The sequence below is a fragment of the Salmo salar genome, chromosome ssa18 (assembly GCF_905237065.1).
Source record: "Salmo salar chromosome ssa18, Ssal_v3.1, whole genome shotgun sequence".
Classification (NCBI taxonomy): Eukaryota; Metazoa; Chordata; class Actinopteri; order Salmoniformes; family Salmonidae; genus Salmo; species Salmo salar.
In genome coordinates, this window is record NC_059459.1 from 21,493,950 (window position 1) to 21,514,577 (window position 20,628).

At 42.2% G+C, this 20,628-nt stretch overlaps 1 protein-coding gene across 10 annotated transcripts in view; it reads left to right on the plus strand.

Annotated features, from left to right (window-relative positions):
- LOC106577038 (C-terminal-binding protein 2) overlaps positions 1 to 20,628 on the plus strand; it is a 101,546-nt gene that overhangs the window by 66,161 nt on the left and 14,757 nt on the right. Inside the window, exon 1 of one of the 10 annotated variants that reach the window (XM_045700863.1) lies at positions 14,500 to 14,763. The exons of 8 other annotated variants lie outside the window; for them this stretch is intronic. In XM_045700863.1, coding sequence (XP_045556819.1) covers positions 14,742 to 14,763 — 22 coding nt within the window. In that variant the 5' untranslated portion in view covers positions 14,500 to 14,741. Of the gene's footprint in view, positions 1 to 14,499; positions 14,794 to 20,628 lie in introns of those variants that run through there. One more of the 10 variants, XM_045700862.1, reaches the window with a different exon arrangement.

Below are 20,628 nucleotides of genomic sequence, written 5' to 3' on the forward strand. Positions count from 1 at the left end.
TGGGCTTGATGTGCTTCTCAAAGAAGTCTTGAGCCTCCTCGGCAGTGGAAAACGTGTGTGTTGTATTCTGGAAGATCAAGATGAGTTTTGCCGGATGGATGAAGCCGCATCTCAGCTTGCGTAGCTGGGATCTCATCTAGTTGTAGGTCGCCCTCTGTTTCAGCAGCTCGGCATTCAGATCTGGGTAGATGCTGAACCTCCTCTCAGCATAGGTCAGAGGCCCCGATTCTGCTGTGAAGCAAACAAGTTGCCGTTTGACTTCAAAACTGTGGATCCGTACAATCATACACCGGGATCCGTTGCAGTTCACAACGTTTATCAGTGGCATGGGACCCAGCTTATTATATAAAGCTTAATAAATAAGGCTACCAAGCTGCTAGGAAAGAATCTGACTGAAATTAGCACTGAAGCGTGAAGTGAGAGGTGTGAAAACTGGCCTGTCTCCCCCTGTCTGGTACAGGTACCCCCGCCACACTCCCCCCTCTCTCCCAAGCTTTCGCTCGCCTCCAGTCTCCATTGTTGGGGCGAGTGACACTGAACTTACAATGGCTAGCCCCAAGTTGTTATATTTTCTCTTGGGTTTTATGCTATTTGCCTCAAGACTCCTGCGTGCTTTGTTGACTATGAACTTGCTTGTTTACCTAACCGTGGGACAGTCTGTTTGTTCCCAGACTCGGGACTCTGACTCTCTATTGGTTACACGGACTCTTGGCCTCCCATTCTATTCTAACCACCTATCGGCGGCTTTGTATTCATGTTACCTGATGAAATTGCTGTACAATATGATCTTGTTGCCATCTAATGCACATTCAAATGTTATAAATCAACACTGCAGAGCTCTCCCTGTCCTCTGCCATGCCCTGATTATAATACTGCTGATTTATACCTGGAAATGTGCATGTACAACCTGGCTCATCTACAGTTGTTAGCCCCAATTCTGATTTGTGCTCTGATATCTGCTTCACTGATTACTGCTCTTTTCCAAAGGCGGTGGAGTGGCAATCTTTACCAAGGAACACCTTCAGTGCTTGGTTGTCTCCACCAAGTCTGTCCCCACACAATTTGATTTGTTGGTTTTACACATGAAACTTTCAAATAACTCTTTGTTGACTGTTGCTGGGTGTTATCGGCCACCATCAGCACCGGCCTGTACCCTGAATGCCCTAAGCTCTCTCCTGGGCCCTTACACTAAGTTTGAATTTGCCCTTCTAGGTGACCTAAACTGGGACATGCTTAAACCACCTGACCAAGTCCTAAAGCAATGGGACTCCCTAAATCTTTCTCTGATTATTACCAATCCCACAAGGTATGACTCCAAACACCCAGAAAAGGCTACTCTCCTTGATGTTATCCTTACAAATAATCCTGATAGGTATCAGTCTGGTGTTTTCTGTAATGACCTTAGTGATCACTATTTTTACAGCCTGTGTTCGTAATGGCTGCTCAGTGAAACGCTTGCTAAAAAACTTTAATGAGCAAGCCTTCCTTCATGACCTGGCATCTGTAAATTGGTATGGAATCGGCTTGATCCCCACTGTAGAAGACGCTTGGACATTCTTTTTTAAATATTTTCAGTGGTATCGTTAACAAATACGCGCCCATCAAGAATATGAGAACAGCTTCAGCCCCTGGTTCGACTGTGATCTGGCAGAGTTACATGCTGACGGCGCGTGTTGCAAAATAAATGTACACATACATGTTATTCAATCATTACACCCACACTGCTCACACGTGTCAATGAGTGTCTGCATAGCCAGGAGCTAAAATAGAGCTTGGTTCTATTTGTGACGCTCAATGCGCTGCAAGTTCTGCCTCTCCCATCTCCTCATTGGTTTTTAGGAGCATATACCCACGTGCCATCTCCTCATTGGTTTTTAGGAGCATATACCCACGTACCATCTCCTCATTTGTTTTTAGAAGCATATACCCACGTGGGTGATTGAAAGATGAACTGAGGTCCACACTCCAGTCGGTTGTGGTAATTTACCGTAAAGTTTGTTGCCAACCGCCATATAAAGTTCGAAGAAGAAGAAGCCTGAAGGAAAGAGGAGAGATTACTAGAAACAAACTCGGTTGACCGGTTATCTGTGGATTAATTGTCGGAGTAAATGTTTAATGCTTTTCGATCTGTCCCCAAATTAATATAATTGGTTAGGGGTTTGTTTTGATATTTCAACCTGTGTGTCCTGATCCTGTCTAGTGTGGGTGTACAAAATCAACTTGCGCGCGTGTGGTCTGGTCAGCATGTTACTCTACCTCAAGAATTCCATTTGGCAAATCGCTCGGCACACGCATACTCAGGCTGACTGGCTCTCGTTCAGGCAAATTAGAAATAAGTGCACTCGGGGTATCCGGAAGGCCAAAGTTACTTATTTTAAGTAGCAGTTCTCTCTCTGTGGATCTAACCCCAATAAGTTCTGGAAAACAGTTAAAGACCTGGAGAATAAACCCTCCTCCTTACAGCTGCCCATGTCCGTTAATGTTGATGATGTGGTTGACAAGGAGCACATGGCTGAGCTCTTTAATCACCACTTAAGTCAGGATTACTATTTGACTCTACCATAGCCCCTTGCCCGTCCAACATTTCCTTATCTCCCACCCTTTCTTATGCGACTATATCCGATGCTCCTCCCTCTTTTTTCCCCTGCCCTGCTCCAAAGTTTCTACCTGCCGGTGGTCACTGAGTCCAGGTGCTAAAGGAGCTCCTTAAAATTGACCCCAAAAAAACCTCTGGGTCAGATGGTTTAGTCCCTCCTTTAAAGTTGCTGCCCTTATCATCGCCAAGCTTATCTCTGACCTTTTTACCCGGTCTCTCCTCTCTGGGGAGGTTCCCATTGGTTGGAAGGCAGCCACAGTGCGTCCTTTATTTAAAGGGTCAAGCTGATCCTAACTGTTATAGGCCAATTTCTATTTTCCCCTGTTTATCAAGTGTTGGAAAAACTTGTCAATAATCAACTGAGTGGTTTTCTTGATGTTTATAGTATTCTCTCTGGTATGCAGCCTGGTTTCCGCTCAGGTTATGGATGTGTTACTGCAACATTAACGGTCCTAAATAATGTCACAATTGCCCTTGATTCTAAGCAATGTTGTGCAGCTATTTTTATTGACTTGGCCATAGCTTTTGATACAGTAGGCCATTCCATTATTGGTGTCTCTGAGGGATCTTTGGCCTGGTTTGCTAACTACCTCTCTAAAAGAGTGCAGTGTATAAAGTCAGAACATCTGAACATCTGCTGTCTCAGCCATTGCCTGTCACCAAGGGAGTACCCCAAGGTTCGATCCTTGGCCCCACGCTCTTTTCAATTTACATCAACAGCATAGCTCAAGCAGTAGGAAGCTCTCTTTCATTTATGTGCAGATGATACAGTCTTATACTCAGCTGGCCCCTCCCGGATTTTGGGTTAAAAAATCAATAACAAAGCTTTCTTAGTGTCCAACAAGCTTTCTCTGCCCATAACCTTGTTCTGAACACCTCCAAAACAAACATCATGTGGTTTTGTAAGAAGAATGCCCTCTCCCCACCGGTTTGATTACTACCTCTGAGGGTTTAGAGCTTGAGGTAGTCACCTCATACAAGTACACGGGAATATATGGCTAGACGTTACACTATCCTTCTCTCAGCACATATCAAAGCTGCAGGCTAAGGTTAAATCTAGACTTGGTTTCCTCTATCGTAATTGCTTTTCTTTCACCACTGCTGCCAAACTAACCCTGATTCAGATGACCATCCTACCCATGCTAGATTACGGAGACGTAATTTATACATCGGCAGGTAAGGGTGCTCTTGAGCGGCGAGATGTTCTTTATCATTCGGCCATCATATTTGCCACCAATGCTCCTCATAGGACACATCACTGCACTCAATACTTATATACTACTCTGTAAACTGGTCATCTCTGTATACCCGTCGTAAGATCCACTGGTTGATGCTTATTTATAAAAACCCTCTTAGGCATCATTCCCCCCTATATGCCAGTCATATTCTGTTAAAGGTCCCCAAAGCACACATATCCCTGGGTCGCTCTTCTTTTCAGTTCGCTGCAGCTAGCGACTGGAACAAGCTGCAAAAAAAATAAAATAATGAACAGTTTTATCTCCATCTCTTCATTCAAAGACTCAATCATGGACACTTACTGACTGTTGTGGCTGCTTCGTGTGATGTATTGTTGTCTCTACCGTCTTGCCCTTTGTGTTGTTTTCTGTAACCCATAAATGTTTGTACCATGTTTTGCTGCTCCCATGTTGTGTTACTACCATGTTGTTGTCATGTTGTGTTGCTACCATGCTGTGTTTTCATGTGTTGCTGCCATGCTACAGTGAGGGAAAAAAGTATTTGATCCCCTGCTGATTTTGTACGTTTGCCCACTGACAAAGAAATGATCAGTCTATAATTTTAATGGTAGGTTTATTTGAACAGTGAGAGACAGAATAACAAAAAAATCCAGAAAACCGCATGTCAAAAATGTTATAAAATGATTTGCATTTTAATGAGGGAAATAAGGATTTAACCCTTCTGCAAAACATGACTTAGTACTTGGTGGCAAAACCCTTGTTGGCAATCACAGAGGTCAGACGTTTCTTGTAGTTGGCCACCAGGTTTGCACACATCTCAGGAGGGATTTTGTCCCACTCCTCTTTGCAGATCTTCTCCAAGTCATTAAGGTTTTGAGGCTGATGTTTGGCAACTCGAACCTTCAGCTCGCTCCACAGATTTTCTATGGGATTAAGGTCTGGAGACTGGCTAGGCCACTCCAGGACCTTAATGTGCTTCTTCTTAAGCCACTCCTTTGTTGCCTTGGCCGCGTGTTTTGGGTCATTGTCATGCTGGAATACCCATCCACGACCCATTTTCAATGCCCTGGCTGAGGGAAGGAGGTTCTCACCCAAGATTTGACGGTGCATGGCCCCGTCCATCGTCCCTTTGATGCGGTGAAGTTGTCCTGTCCCCTTAGCAAAAACACCCCCAAAGCATAATGTTTCCACCTCCATGTTTGACGGTGGGGATGGTGTTCTTGGGGTCATAGGCAGCATTCCTCCTCCTCCAAACACGGCGAGTTGAGTTGATGCCAAAGAGCTCCATTTTGGTCTCATCTGACCACAACACTTTCACCCAGTTGTCCTCTGAATCATTCAGATGTTCATTGGCAAACTTCAGACGGGCATGTATATGTGCTTTCTTGAGCAGGGGGACCTTGCGGGCGCTGCAGGATTTCAGTCCTTCGCGGTGTAGTGTGTTACCAATTGTTTTCTTGGTGACTATGGTCCCAGCTGCCTTGAGATCATTGACAAGATCCTCCCGTGTAGTTCTGGGCTGATTCCTTACCGTTCTCATGATCATTGCAACTCCACGAGGTGAGATCTTGCATGGAGCCCCAGGCCGAGGGAGATTGACAGTTCTTTTGTGTTTCTTCCATTTGCGAATAATCGCGCCAACTGTTGTCACCTTCTCACCAAGCTGCTTGGCGATGGTCTTGTAGCCCATTCCAGCCTTGTGTAGGTCTACAATCTTGTCCCTGACATCCTTGGAGAGCTCTTTGTCTTGGCCATGGTGGAGAGTTTGGAATCTGATTGATTGATTGCTTCTGTGGACAGGTGTCTTTTATACAGGTAACAAGCTGAGATGAGGAGCACTCCCTTTAAGAGTGTGCGCCTAATCTCAGCTCGTTACCTGTATAAAAGACAACTGGGAGCCAGAAATCTTTCTGAGTGAGAGGGGGTCAAATACTTATTTCCCTCATTAAAATGCAAATCAATTTATAACATTTTTGACATGTGTTTTTCAGAATTTTTTTGTTGTTATTCTGTCTCTCACTGTTCAAATAAACCTAACATTAAAACTATAGACTGATCATTTCTTTGTCAGTGGGCAAACGTACAAAATCAGCAGGGGATCAAATACTTTTTCCCTCACTGTATGTTGTTGTCTTAGGTCTCTCTCTTTATGTAGTGTTGTGGTGTCTGTTGTTGTGATGTGTGTTTTGTCCCAGCCCTCGTCCCCCCAGGAGGCCTTTTGCCTTCTGGTAGGCCGTCATTGTAAATAGGAATTTGTTCTTAACTGACTTGTCTAGTTAAATAAAGGTTAAAATTATAATTTTTTAAAACCTTGTCCTGCCCGCCCAAACAGTTCATAGAAAAGATTGCTCATGAAGGAAGTTAGGTTGCCCGCTTCCACACCAGTTTCAAGTCGTGTGACCCGTACATTGAATTTATGGGAATGGTTTTCAAATGATTATGTTTTATTTTTTAGGAGGTTGATTTCCCCTTTTAGCTTAGTGTGCATTGTTTCCAGGTCATGGAGTCGTCCCTCTGTCACATTGTCTCAACGTTTTCAACATTAGTTGAGTAGGTATCCATTTTAGCAGTGCAAGATATTAATTTACTGGTTTTAATTGCAAGACAAGGGCAGAGGTAATTTCCTCACAAACAATCTATCAAATAGTAGTGGCCAACTCTTTCTGTTGTCGGGTTTTGAGAGCCGCAATGTTCCCGTAGGTGAATTGCTAGCTGCTGGAGTGAAATAGACCTGCTAGTTGTTCCTTATAATACAGTGTTGACACTAATTTGAAAATAAGTCAGTTAATTCACAGTTGTTTTGCAAAAGAAAGCCACGAGACAGCCAGGCCTTTCAATGCATACCACCGGAACTGGAAGAAACTAAAATTAAGAAATTATAAAATAATTTGACAACACTGTTTGTAAGGTTTTGACTTATATCAAGCTCAGTAAAAAAAATTGCAGTAGTCAAGTTTTCAAGATATTGAACTTTCAAGAAGCAAAGTGTCATGATTATATGGCCGGTGACACTTTGCTTCTTGAGAGTCCAATATCTTGAAAACTTGACTGCTGAAATGCAAAACATTTTGGGACTGTATCAACAGTGGACTAATGAAAAAGTTCCAAAAGATAGTTTTTGAGTGGAGTTCCCCTTTAAAGCCAGACTAAGTCAGTGGCAAAGATAGAACTATCCAAGCAGATGATAAGTCTCCTCAGATGTTGATATTTGGTTGCGTTGACAACCAAACAGAATTCAACATCACTAAATATCATTACATTTTAAATCAACTCGAGCTTGAAACGCTATGCCTATAGACCGAATCAGAATGTTTATAAACAAAGCTGTTCTTGTAGTTCTGGGTTGCGAAGGCATAGCGTTTCAAGCTCGAGTTGATTTAAAATGTAATGATATTTAGTGATGTTGAATTCTGTTTGGTTGTCAACGCAACCAAATATCAACATCTTGAGAAATCATAGAAAACCATATGGACACACCTACTCATTCAAAGGTTTTTCTTTATTTTTACTATTTTCTACATTGTAGAATAATAGTGAAGACATCAAAACTATGAAATGACACATATGGAATCATGTAGTAACCAAAAACGTGTTAAACAAATCAAAATATATATTTGAGATTCTTCAAAGTAGCCACCCTTTGCCTCAATGACAGCTTTGCACACTCTTTGTACACTCTTTTTTGGTTACTACATGATTCCATATGTGTTATTTCATAGTTGTGATATCTCACTATTATTCTGCAATGTAGAAAATAGTAAAAATAAAGAAAAACCCTTGAATGAGTAGGTGTGTCCAAATGTTTGACTGGTACTGTATATACATAACCATACATACAGTACCAGTCAAAAGTCTGGACACAACTACTCATTTAAGTGTTTTTTCTATATTTACATTTTTTGAAAATATTTTTTTACTATCTAGATAGTTTACTTCATTGGAGGAAATGCTAGCTTCATACATTGCAGCTGACCGGCTACATGTACCCTAGCCAGAGCCATGCATACATTTATTTTTCTCTAAATATAGTACATAGCCAGCCAGCTAGCTTCTAATTGCAATGTTGGATAGATAGATAGCTAACCTGATCCATATATGAAAATCGTGACAATTATCTCACTGTATTCTAATTTATCCAATCTTTAACCACTGGCACTGTGCAGCATGCATGTATGGAAAAAAAGTAGCTAGCTAGCTAATGTGAGCTAGCCCATATGTAGCCCCCAACCACCTAGAGCTAACTAGCAATTTAGCTAGCTGAATTCCAGTTATTGTCTTATTTTACATCTTGTTTGCCATAGCATTGGCTATCTTGCTAGCACGCATCGTTGATTCAGCAGTCAGGAAACAAAGACAACCCTCATTTTCAATTAATATTCTGGCTTGGTACATCACCACACATATATTTCCTTAACTGATGCCAATGATGGCTCCATAGCCTGCCATAAACCTTGTAGGCCTAGCAACTCGCTTATCAGAAATTGTACTAGCTAGCTATTTGTCTTCTATGGCAACAGGTAATCGCTGCAATTTGAGAGTTGTTTACAACTGCTAGCCAGATACCAGGTTTGGACTAGTTGCCTGCTGGCTTGCTAGTAGCTGATGTTATACATAGAAAAATAACAGCCTCTCTTTAAAGACTGATATTATTTATTGGCTGTGATGTGATATCTTTCTATATCATATGAATAACTGAACAGGCACGGGTTATCGTTGCTCGTTGTTTATTGCAAACAAACAATGTTGGATATTTTTAATTTTTACATTTTTTTAATTTAACCTTTATTTAACCAGGTGGGCTAGTTGTGAACAAGTTCTCATTTACAAATGCGATCTGGCCAAGATAAATTAAAGCAGTGCTACACAAACAACACAGAGTTTCACATGGAATAAACAAACATACAGTCAATAATACAATAGTCTCCAGCTTCAGTGATTTTTGCAGTTCGTGCTACGGGTGGGTGCTGCTATGATGACCAGTGAGCTGAGATAAGGCGGAGCTTTACCTAGCAAAGACTTATACAGTTGAAGTCGGAAGTTTACATACACTTTAGCCAAATACATTTAAACTCCGTTTTTCACAAATCCTGACATTTAATCTTAGTAATAATTCCCTGTCTTAGGTCAGTTAAGATCATCACTTTATTTTAAGAATGTGAAATGTCAGAATAATAGTAGAGATAATGATTTATTTCAGATTTTATTTCTTTCATCACATTCCCAGTGGTTCAGACGTTTACATACACTCAATTAGTAGTTGGTAGCATTGCATTTAAATTGTTTAACTTTGGTCAAACGTTTCAGATAGCCTTCCACAAGCTTCCCACAATAAGTTGGGTGAATTTTGGCCTATTCCTCCTGACAGAGCTGATGTAACTGAGTCAGGTTTGTAGGCCTCCTTGCTCGCACACGCTTTTTCAGTTCTGCCCACAAATTTTCTATAGGAGAGGGCAGGGCTTTGTGATGGCCAACCCAATACCTTGACTTTGTTGTCGTTAAGCCATTTTGCCACAACTTTGGAAGTATGCTTGGGGTCATTGTCCATTTGGAAGACCCATTTGCGACCAAGCTTTAACTTCCTGACGGATGTCTTGAGATGTTGCTTCAATATATCAACATATTTTCCTCCTCATGATGCCATCTATTTTGTGAAGTGCACCAGTCCCTCCTAGAGCAAAGCACCCCCACCCCAGTGCTTCATGGTTGGGAGGGTGTTCTTCGGCTTGCAAGCCTCCCCCCTTTTCCTCCAAACATAACTATGGTCATTATGGCCAACAGTTCTATTTTTATTTCATCAGACCAAAGGACATTTCTCCAAAAAGTACGATCTTTTCCCCATTTGCAGTTGAAAACCGTAGTCTGGCTTTTTTATGGCAGTGGCTTTTTCCTTGCTGAGCTTCCTTTCAGATTATGTCGACATAGGACTCGTTTTACTGTGGATATAGATACTTTTGTACCTGTTTCCTCCAGCATCTTCACAGGGTCCTTTTTTGTTGTTCTGGGATTGAGTTGCACTTTTCGCACCAAAGTACGTCCATCTCTAGTAGACAGACCTGAGCGGTATGACGGCTGCGTGGTCCCATGGTGTTTATACTTGCGTAGTATTGTTTGTACAGATAAACATGGTACCTTAAGGCGTTTTGAAATTGCTCCCAAGGATGAACCAGACTTGTGGAGGTCTACAAGTTATTTCTGAGGACTTGTCAGATTTCTTTTGATTTTCCCATGATGTCAAGCAAAGAGGCACTAAGTTTGAAGTTAGGCCTTGAAATACATCCACAGGTACACCTCCAATTGACTCAAATGATGTCAGAAGCTTCTAAAGCCATGACATCATTTTTCTGGAATTTTCCAAGCTGTTTAAAGGCACAGTCAACTTAGTGTATTTTTTGACCCACTGGAATTGTGACACAGTGAATTATAAGTGAAATAATCTCTCTGTAAACAATTGTTGGAAAAATTACTTGTGTTATGCACGAAGTAGATGTCCTAACCGACTTGCCAAAACTATAGTTTGTTAACAAGAAATTTGTGGAGTGGTTGAAAAACAAGTTTTAATGACTCCAACCTAAGTGTATGTAAACTTCCGACTTCAACAGTAGATGACCTGGAGCCAGTGGGTTTGGCGACAAATATGAAGCGAGGGCCAGCCAGCGAGAGCGTACAGGTCACAGTGGTGGGAAGTATATGGGGCTTTGGTGACAACACAGATGGCACTGTGATAGACTGCATCCAATTTGCTGAGTAGAGTGTTGGAGGCTATTTTATAAATGACATCGCCGAAGTCAAGGATCGGTAGGAGAGTCAGTTTTACGAGGGTATGTTTGGCAGCATGAGTGAAGGATGCTTTGTTGCGAAATAGAAAGCTCATTCTTGATTTAATTTTGGATTGGAGATGTTTGATATGAGTCTGGAAGGAGAGTTTACAGTCTAACCAGACACCTAGGTATTTGTAGTTGTCCACATATTCTAAGTCAGAACCGTCCAGAGTAGTGATGCTGGACGGGCAGGCAGGTATGGGCAGCGATCGGTTGAAGAGCATGCATTTAGTTTTACTTGCATTTAAGAGCAGTTGGAGACCACGGAAGGCACATTAGGATATGGCACATTAACCTCACATAGTGGCTCACTTTCACCATCTGACGGATATTTTTGGGATTGCAGAATGAAATAGCACCGTGACATTGACAATGGTTCATCTTATTGGAAAGTCGCTGCATTATGTGATTACTGATTTGTAAAAACAGAGCACAGCCATGCAGAGAACCATGCACAGAGACATCAATAATAATTTGTTCTATTGTATTGTCTGTTTTTAGTTGAATTCTGGGTTGAATTGAAACAATGGCTGTTGATTACTTTGCAAATGCTATATAGGCCTAAAAAGCATCATTGGTGATATATGAGTAATCTAGTATATTTACATTTAATTTGCTCTGTTAAACCTACCCTTTAGAATGACTTCGATAGCAACAGTACATTTATTTAATTTTTAAGTGGAGGTCTCTCAACAGTCATTCTCACGATAGCACATTGGTAATAGCCAGTGACAAACATCAATACTAAGCTGGGCTTGGTTAAAATCCTGGATGGGTGACCAAAGGGTAGCTGTAGATAGATACATTCTCCAGTAGGAGGTGATGCTTAGCCTAATTTGTTTGTGATAGTAGATATAACATTGAAGATCTGATGTTGTTTTAAAGGTACAAATTCAACATATTGTATACAAGTAGAGGTCGACCGATTAATCGGAATGGCTGATTAATTAGGGCCGATTTCATGTTTTCATAACAATCGGTAATCGGTATTTTGGGCCGCCGATTTCTTTGTTTCTTTTTTAACTTTTTTTTTTAAACCTTTATTTAACTAGGCAAGTCAGTTAAGAACACATTCTTATTTTCAATGACGGCCTTGGAACGGTGGGTTAACTGCCTTGTTCAGGGGCAGAATGACAGATTTTTACCTTGTCAGCTCAGGGATTCAATCTTACAACCTTATGGTTAACTAGTCCATCGCTCTAACCACCTGCTTTACGTTGCACTCCACGAGGAGCCTGCCTGTTACGCAAATGCAGTAAGAAGCCAAGGTAAGTTGCTAGCTAGCATTAAACTTATCTTATAAAAAACAATCAATCAATCATAATCACTAGTTAACTACACATGGTTGATTATATTACTAGTTTATCTAGCCTGTCCTGCGTTGCATGTAATCGATGTGGTGCGCATTCGCGAAAAGGGACTGTCTTTGCTCCGACGTGTACCTAACCATAAACATCAATGCCTTTCTTAAAATCAATACACCGAAGTATATATTTTTAAACCTGCTTATTTAGCCAAAAGAAGTCCAGGTTAGCAGGCAATATTAACCAGGTGAAATTGTGTCAGTGCTCTTGCGTTCCTTGCACGCAGAATCAGGGTATATGCAACCGTTTGGGCCACCTGGCTCGTTGCGAACTAATTTGCCAGAATTTTACGTAATTATGACATAACATTGGAGGTTGTGCAATATAACAGGAACATTTAGACTTATGGATGCCACCCGTTAGGTAAAATACGGAACGGTTCCGTATTTCACTGAAAGAATAAATGTGATAGTTTCTGGATTCGACCATATTAATGACCTAAGGCTCGTGTTTCTGTGTGTTATTATGTTATAATTAAGTCTATGATTTGATAGAGCAGTCTGAATGAGCGGTGGTAGGCACCAGCAGGCTCGTAAGCGTTCATTCAAAATAGCACTTTTGTGCATTTTGCCAGCAGCCCTTCGCAATGCATTGCGCTGTTTATGACTTCAAGCCTATCAACTCCCAAGATTAGGCTGGTGTAACCGATGTGAAATGGCTAGCTAGTTAGCCGGGTGCGCGCTAATAGCGTTTCAAACATCACTCGCTCTGAGACTTGGAGTAGTTGTTCCCCTTGCTCTGCATGGGTAACGCTGCTTCGAGGGTGGCTGCTGTCGATGTGTTCCTGGTTCGAGCCCAGGTAGGAGCGAGGAGAGGGACGGAAGCTATACTGTTACACTGGCAATACTAAAGTGCCTATAAGAACATCCAATAGTCAAAGGTATATGAAATACAAATCGTATAGAGCGAAATAGTCCTATAATTCCTATAATAACTACAACCTAAAACGTCTTACCTGGGAATATTGAAGACTCATGTTAAAAGGAACCACCAGCTTTCATATGTTCTCATGTTCAGAGCAAGGCACTTAAACGTTAGCTTTCTTACATGGCACACATTGCACTTTTACTTTCTTCTCCAACACTTTGTTTTTGCATTATTTAAACCAGATTGAACATGTTTCATTATTTATTTGAGTCTAAATTGATTTTATTGATGTATTATATTAAGTTAAAATAAGTGTTCATTCAGTATTGTTGTAATTGTCATTATTACAAATAAATAAATAAAAGAATAGGCCGATTAATCGGTAGCGGCTTTTTTGGTCCTCCAATAATCGGTGTCGGTATCGGCGTTGAAAAATCATAATCGGTCGACCTCTATATACAAGGTTTGTCTATGTTGAAATTGGGTTACCATGATGACACTCTCAAAACAACATTGATGACCTTTTTAAAATCCTGTGTATTTTTCCACGTAGATTCCACGTCACAATACGTTGACAAATTATGTTTCAAACGACATTGATTCCACCAGTTTGTGCCCAGTGGGTTGTTTATGTTGTTTTATTATGACAAACTTGGTGACACAAGCCACCAAACCATGCGAGGATGTGATCATTAAGGGACAACATGCAGCTGATTGTAGGAAAGATACAATTCCTGGGAATATACTAGAAACACATGCCAGTAATTTTCCCAGGTTTTCCAGTTAATTGTGGACGTAATGCTGTAGGAGTCCTCAACTGCAATGTTATTCTTTTATAGTGTGTATTTTTGTTTATTTGCCCTTGTGTGACTGTCAGTGTTTTGACTTATTGTTGGCAGGTGATGATGTTGATATTGTACTTTTTTTGACATTAGGGGGACAATGCAAGTTTCAGAGAAAAACACATCATACGTGCACTTCACTGAATGGGTTTGAAAATAAATGGGATGTTTTGTTAAGAAAGGGGGAAGGGTGAAGAAGGAGAGAAATAACAGAGAGTGAGTGTGAAAGGGAGGGAGAGGGGAAAAAGGGGCTGGCATTCTTAAAATGCTGTGAAAGCCAGATCGAAAATAATAAAACAGAGAGAAAGGGAGAGTGAGGGAAAGAGGAAGGGGAGAAAAGGAGGGAAGGAAATTGTCTGAGAGCAGAGGTAACGGAAGAGTGAGTCGTCCACGCCAGGAGCGCCGCACCACTCGTTTTGACTAGCACTCATTTAGGGATTTTTTTTTCTCTTTTCATTTTTCTCTCTTTTTTTTCCTGCGTAGCTAGGGCTCTCTGGTTTGCTCACTTGTTTTCCCTGTCTTCTCTTTCTTCCTTTCTTTCTCGCTCTCGGCCTCACACAAAGGCTGGTGGAGAAAGCCTGCAATCTGTTTAAATAGCCCGGACGGAGCGTGCGGGAGGGAGGGATAGAGAGAAAGAGAAAGACAGACAGAGAGAAGATATTTGCGATCGACAAGAGGAGAAGAGAGGCGATTGCTGGCGGATGCTGACTGGAAAAGAGCTGTTTATGCCCCGGAGATAAAAGACTATCCGACCAAGCTCACCTCCCTGTCCTGACCCCCCTACAGCCCCTCTCGCCACCCTGCCCTGACCCCCCCCCCCTACAGCCCCTCTCGCCACCCAGCCCGCTTTCAAGTATGGAACAGCTGGGAGTAAGGTGAAGAAGGGTGCTTCTGGACAACAAGCAGTGGATAGAGACTGAATAAGGAGAAAAGGAGGAGAGGAGGGAGGGAGGGAGGAAGGGATAGCCTACCCTCAGGACACACTGAGAATCCCCCCTGCCTACTTTTTTTCTATTCTTGTGTTCTGCCACTGCCATGTGCCTGTCTTGATCTGAAGAATGTGGAGACAGCATTTCCCAGGCAAGGAGCATGTTTCCTGTTGGTCGTTCTGTGAGTGTGTGCTTGCGTGTGGGTCGGAGTGTGTGTGTAGAGGGGGGGGTCTGTCAAGGCAATTGAACCTCAACGTGTCTGCAATGAAGTGTGTCATGAAAGAATGTGTGTGTGTGTGCATATGTCTCTACTTGGCTTGAAACCAGTGAACTGTGTAAATCCAAGGGGAAGGAAAGCGAGTGAGCAGAGAAGATGGAGGGGGGATGTATTGAGATTGAGGGATTGTTGGGAGGAGGTCATTGATGAATTGTCATGCGTGTGTCTTCCAGTTGGGAAGTAGTGTGAGTGAGTGATATCTGTATGTTCTAATACAGTGCTTAGCTCCTGTGTAAACAGTATAGTTATTACCACAATAAATCGCTGAGAGCTTGTGTCTATACGGCAGGCAGTGTGTGTGTGTGTGTGTGTGTGTGTGTGTGTGTGTGTGTGTGTGTGTGTGTGTGTGTGTGTGTGTGTGTGCTTCCCTCCCTGTGGTGTACGGTCCCTTGGTGGTTCCCTGTGTAAAGAAAGCCAGTGTGGTTGAATGGGAGCTGAAGTGTGCTGTCCACTAGTCGCCTGCTTTTGTCTCTGGCCCCAATTGTGCTCTAGAGAGCAAGTCTGGCTGGAGAAGCACAAAGGCTGCCATTTAGGAAGGACAGACATCTCTCTTTCATTCTCCCTCACTCTATCATGGTCTCGTTATCTCTCATTCCTTCTCCCTGTATTTTCTTTCTTTCTGCCCCCTCTGGCTCTTTTTTCCCCTTTTTTCTATTTCACCTTTATTTAACTAGGCAAGTCAGTTAAGAACACATTCTCATTTACATTGACGGTCTACTCTGGCCAAACCCAGACAGCGCTGGGCCAATTGTGCGCCTCCCTATGGGACTCCCAATCACGGCCGGTTGTGATACAGCCTGGATTCGAACGTCTGTTAGTGACGCCTCTAGCACTGAGATGCAGTGCCTTAGACCGCTGCGCCACTCGGAAGCTCTTGGCAGCGGAGTGGTTGGTTTAGTGGGGCTGGTAACAGGGCAGGGGCAGCAGGGTGTTGATAAGGGTGGGGAAGGATGGCAGGCAGAGGGAGGACAAGCAGGGGCTTTGTGTGTCTACAGGGGGGATAGGGTGTGCTGGGTGGGGGGGTGAAGGGGGGCAGGGCGCCGTATGGTCGAGGGGGCCTGGAAGGGAAAAACCTGCCAACAAAAGAAGATTATATGGCCTCTACCCTCTTGCTCTCTCTCTCTCTTGCTGTTGCTCACACACAAGCATACACACAGTACCGTAGCTCATGTTCTGACACCGTGCTATGTGTGCGTGGGTGTGTGTGTGGGTGTGTGTGTGGGTGTGTGCCTGGGTGTGTGTGTGTGCCTGGGTGTGTGTTTTTGGCCCTCTCTGAGGCAATGCAGTGTTCCAGTGCTCTGGCTGAGCTCACTGCTGTCTCACTGCCCATCCACATACTGTCTCTCTGCACCAGGACTCAAACTATGCTGCCATTGGCTACTGACCAGCCATAGACATACTTTACTCTTATTCAGGTTTGCTGGCATTTATTGATAGACGAAGTCATAACACATATTAACACACCTCTCTTTGTCATTTTCTTAGTGGAGTCAGAACCTCTCTTTCTTTCTCGGTGTGCCAGTTTTGGAGGCCTGTTATTTTGAGTGAAGCTGTTTTATAATACCATTGGTTGCCAGATTGAGTCAGGAGAGTGAGACCCCATTCTGAGCAGACCTGTAACCGTGGCCTCAGCTTGGGAGTTGCTAGGTAACAAGAACCAGCTGTTGGTCCTAAGCCATTGAGCCCTTCTTAGCTCTTCGTCTACAGTAGGAAAGAGAGCAGTTTCTACAAAACCCCATTCTGAACTGGGCGACCGCACCGTAGCAGAGCCATGACATCACCGTGCCGTGGAAAATCCTCCTCACTTCCTTTTGTTTTCTCAGTTTTATTGTTTAGTGGGCTGGAGACTAGAGGCCAGGGGGAGATATATTGTATTTGTCACACACAGAATTGAGTCATTGGGGCTGTGGTTAGCCTGTGTTTGGTCACCTTACACTCTCCTCCAGGAGAGAGAGAAGGGGAGAAAGACAGAACGACAGTGAATGGGTGGTTTAGATTGAAAGAGACAGCTTTTCCTGTTATCTGTTGTGGAAAATCGGCTCAGGGGTACAGGGGGAGTGCAACACTCCCTTATTTAGTCAAACTAGCTCACTGTTATATTAGGGAGTATGCTAACCTGTTTTGTTTCAGGACATTGTTACTGGAGCTCTGCAGCATGCAACATGTAAACAACAACAAATTGCGTAGGTGAGTGGGAGGCCCCGGTGCCCAACCTAGCAAGAGGACAAGTACATTAGAGTGTCTAGTTTGAGAAACAGACGTCTCACAAGTCCTCAACTGGCAGGTTCATTAAATAGTACCCGCAAAACACCAGTCTCAATGTCAACAGTGAAGAGACGACTCCGGGATGCTGGCCTTCTAGGCAGAGTTGCAAAGAAAAAGCCATATCTCAGAATGGCCAATAAAAATAAAAGATTAAGATGGGCAAAAGAACACAGACACTGGACAGAGGAACTCTGCCTAGAAGGCCAGCATCCCGGAGTCGCCTCTTCATTGTTGACATTGAGACTGGTGTTTTGCGGGTACTATTTAATGAAGCTGCCAGTTGAGGACTTGTGAGACGTCTGTTTCTCAAACTAGACACTAATGTACTTGTCCTCTTGCTAAGTTGTGCACCAGGGCCTCCCACTCCTCTTTCTATTCTGGTTAGAGCCAATTTCTGTTGTTCTGTGTAGGGAGTAGTACACAGCGTTGTACGAGATCTTCAGTTTCTTGGTAATTTCTCACATGAAATGGCCTTCATTTCTCAGAATAAGAATAGACTGACGAGTTTCAGAAGAAAGTTCTTTGTTTCTGGTCCTTTTGAGCCTGTAATAGAACCCACAAATGCTGATGCTCCAGATACTCAACTAGTCTAAAGGCCAGTTTTATTGATTCTTTAATCAGAACAACAGTTTTCAGCTGTGCTAACATAATTGCAAAAGGGTTTTCTAATGATCAACCTACCCTTTTAAAATGATGAACTTGGATTAGCTGACACAACATGCCTTTGGAACACAGGAGAGATGGTTGCTGATAATGGGCCTCTGTACGCCTATGTAGATATTCCATATAAAATCAGCCGTTTCCTGCTACAATAGTCATTTACAACATTAACAATGTCTACACTGTATTTCTGATCAATTTTATGTTATTTTAATGGACAAGAAATGTGCTTTCCTTTCAAAAACAAGGACATTTCTAAGTGACCCCAAACTTTTGAATGGTAGTGTATATATATTTGTTTTGTTCAAATGTAAATGTGAGTGTGTGAGAGTTAGGCTATATGGAGGAGATTACTGAGTAGTTTGGTTCATCAGGCGGACCCCCAGTCTTCACTTGAAGTTATTGAGGGATGATGATATTTTGGCAATGTGAAGATAAGAGTTCCAGAGTATGGTACCTCTATATCTGATAGAGAATTGACTATTGGAGATGTAGCAGTGGGGAAGGTGAAGGTTATCGCAGTGTCTTGTGTTATATAGATGGATTTCAGGATTAATCTGGAAGAATCCAATGAAGGGTTTAAGTAAACTGTCTGTGAAGTATTTGTAGATGAAAGTGTATAATTGGCGTACACTAATGTCGTAAATAGACAAGATATTGAGTTTCTTAAACAAAGGTGCAGATGGAGCCAGGTAATTATAGGAGGTGGCTAGTCTTACAAAATGTATTTTGTATGATGAGTACAATGTGTAGGTAGGAGGTGTGTATATACTGATCCAGACAATATTACAGTAAATTAAATATGGGTAAATTGAGCTATAGTATAGAGTTAGGAAGCAAGCTTGATGAACCAAACCATTCATCTTTCTGATGAAGCCAGCAGATTTCATCACTTTGCTGCAGACAATTTGAGTATGATCTTTCCAGGATAACTTTCCATCAATTAGAATTCTGAGGAATCTAGTGCATGTGACTAGTTCAATTTAATTCCCACCAATTGAGATTCTGGCTCTTTTTTGTTGTTGTTGCAGTATTTCTTATTCTTACTAGTGAATAAAATAGTTGGATTTTTTTACATTTAAAGATGTTTTTTTTAAAATTTGGAATCATTCAGAAAATTTGGCCATACCTTAGTTGGCGTCATTAATTAGTGAATCAAAATTATTGTGTGATGATAAAATCAAATTGGTGTCATCAGCAAAGAGACTGGGAAGTACAGTAGAAGACACAGCAGCAAGGTCATTGATATAGATTAGGAATAACAAAGGTCCAATTATTGAACCCTGTGGGACGCCACAGGATATCTTGGCTCTGGGAGATGCACAGCCATTTGCATGAACAAATTGTTCTCTGACATAAACATAACTATATAGCCAATTATATGTATAGTCATAAAAACTGTAATAATGCAATTTAGAAAGTAATATTTATTGATCAACCATGTCAAATGCTTTGGATGAATCTAAAAAGATGCCAAGAGCGTATTGATTGTTGTTACAGTTAACTCCATCACCTCCATTACATCAGGAGGATCAAACTGAAGCAGAGAAGGGTAGTGTCCTTTAATGTAATCCAATGAAATATAACTCAAGTTCCAAGAAAAAGTGTGGGATCGTTGAGGGATCATTTCTCAATTGTTTTGCTCTATTTAGGAAATTATTCTCCTCTAAATCTGTGACTCACCCTCTGGCAGCAGAGAATAGGAACTGTCTGATCAGACATCCAAATGGGAACTAGACACTCCATCGTATTATCTGAGGGAAAAGCTAATTTCTACGAAGGAATTTAGAGGCGGCCTTTATATTTCACTTGTCAGAATCCAAAAAGGATTTTAGTGGCGGAACATCTGGGCTTCATCTGTGGGTGGATGTTAATGTCTCTCTGCTCTCTGCCAGCTTCTTTCATACTCCAAGAAATCATCTAGATTGCGGCTGTAGTTGGCCAGGTGTCTAACTCATCCAATGAGAAGTATCACAACAACACTGCATGGTGGTGACACACTTCCTTCCTTGAGTCTCAGAGCAACGTGATCTATTGGTTGTGTTAGTGTTTTTTGATAGACCATATGCTAAATACAAAGCATCTTCTGTGTTTGCGTGGCTCAGTGTAGTAATCGATTCTCTTTTAACTATGAAGTGTATCATTGTATCAAATTGGTGGCTTCAAAAGGTACAGTGGCATCTTTATCCATTAAAACAAAGGGCTAATTTTTCATTTTCCCCCGCAAGATGAGGCTAGTATTTTGTCTAGTGTGTATTTTCTCCACCCTGTTTTGGCTAGTGTCTACCCCGCACTGGTTTCCAATGACACAGGCTTTGGGTGGGGCTCATGCTAGCCTGCCAAACACCCATAGTGGTGCTAAACAGACCATAGCCTTTAGTACAGAGAAGGGTGGGTCGTTCCACCTCAAAAAGCACTAGAAAGAGGATTTTATCACCCACCATCTCAGATTGTTCTGAAATCATTTCTGTAGTTAGTAACATAAGATTAGCATTCCTGAAACATTATTGTATTGATATATAATTTGATCTTCTGAGAAATTAAGCATTTTTTTGTTTGTTTTGTATTTTACCCCCTTTTTCTCCCCAATTTTGTGATATCCAATTGCGATCCAATTACGATCTTGTCTCATCACTGCAACTCCCCAATGGGCTCGGGAGAGGCGAAGGTCGAGTCATGCGTCCTCCGAAACATGACCCACCAAACCGCGCTTCTTAACACCTGCCCGCTTAACCTGGAAGCCAGGCGCAGCAATGTGTCGGAGGAAAACACAGTACAACTGGTGACACGAGTTAGTGTGCATGCTCCCGGCCC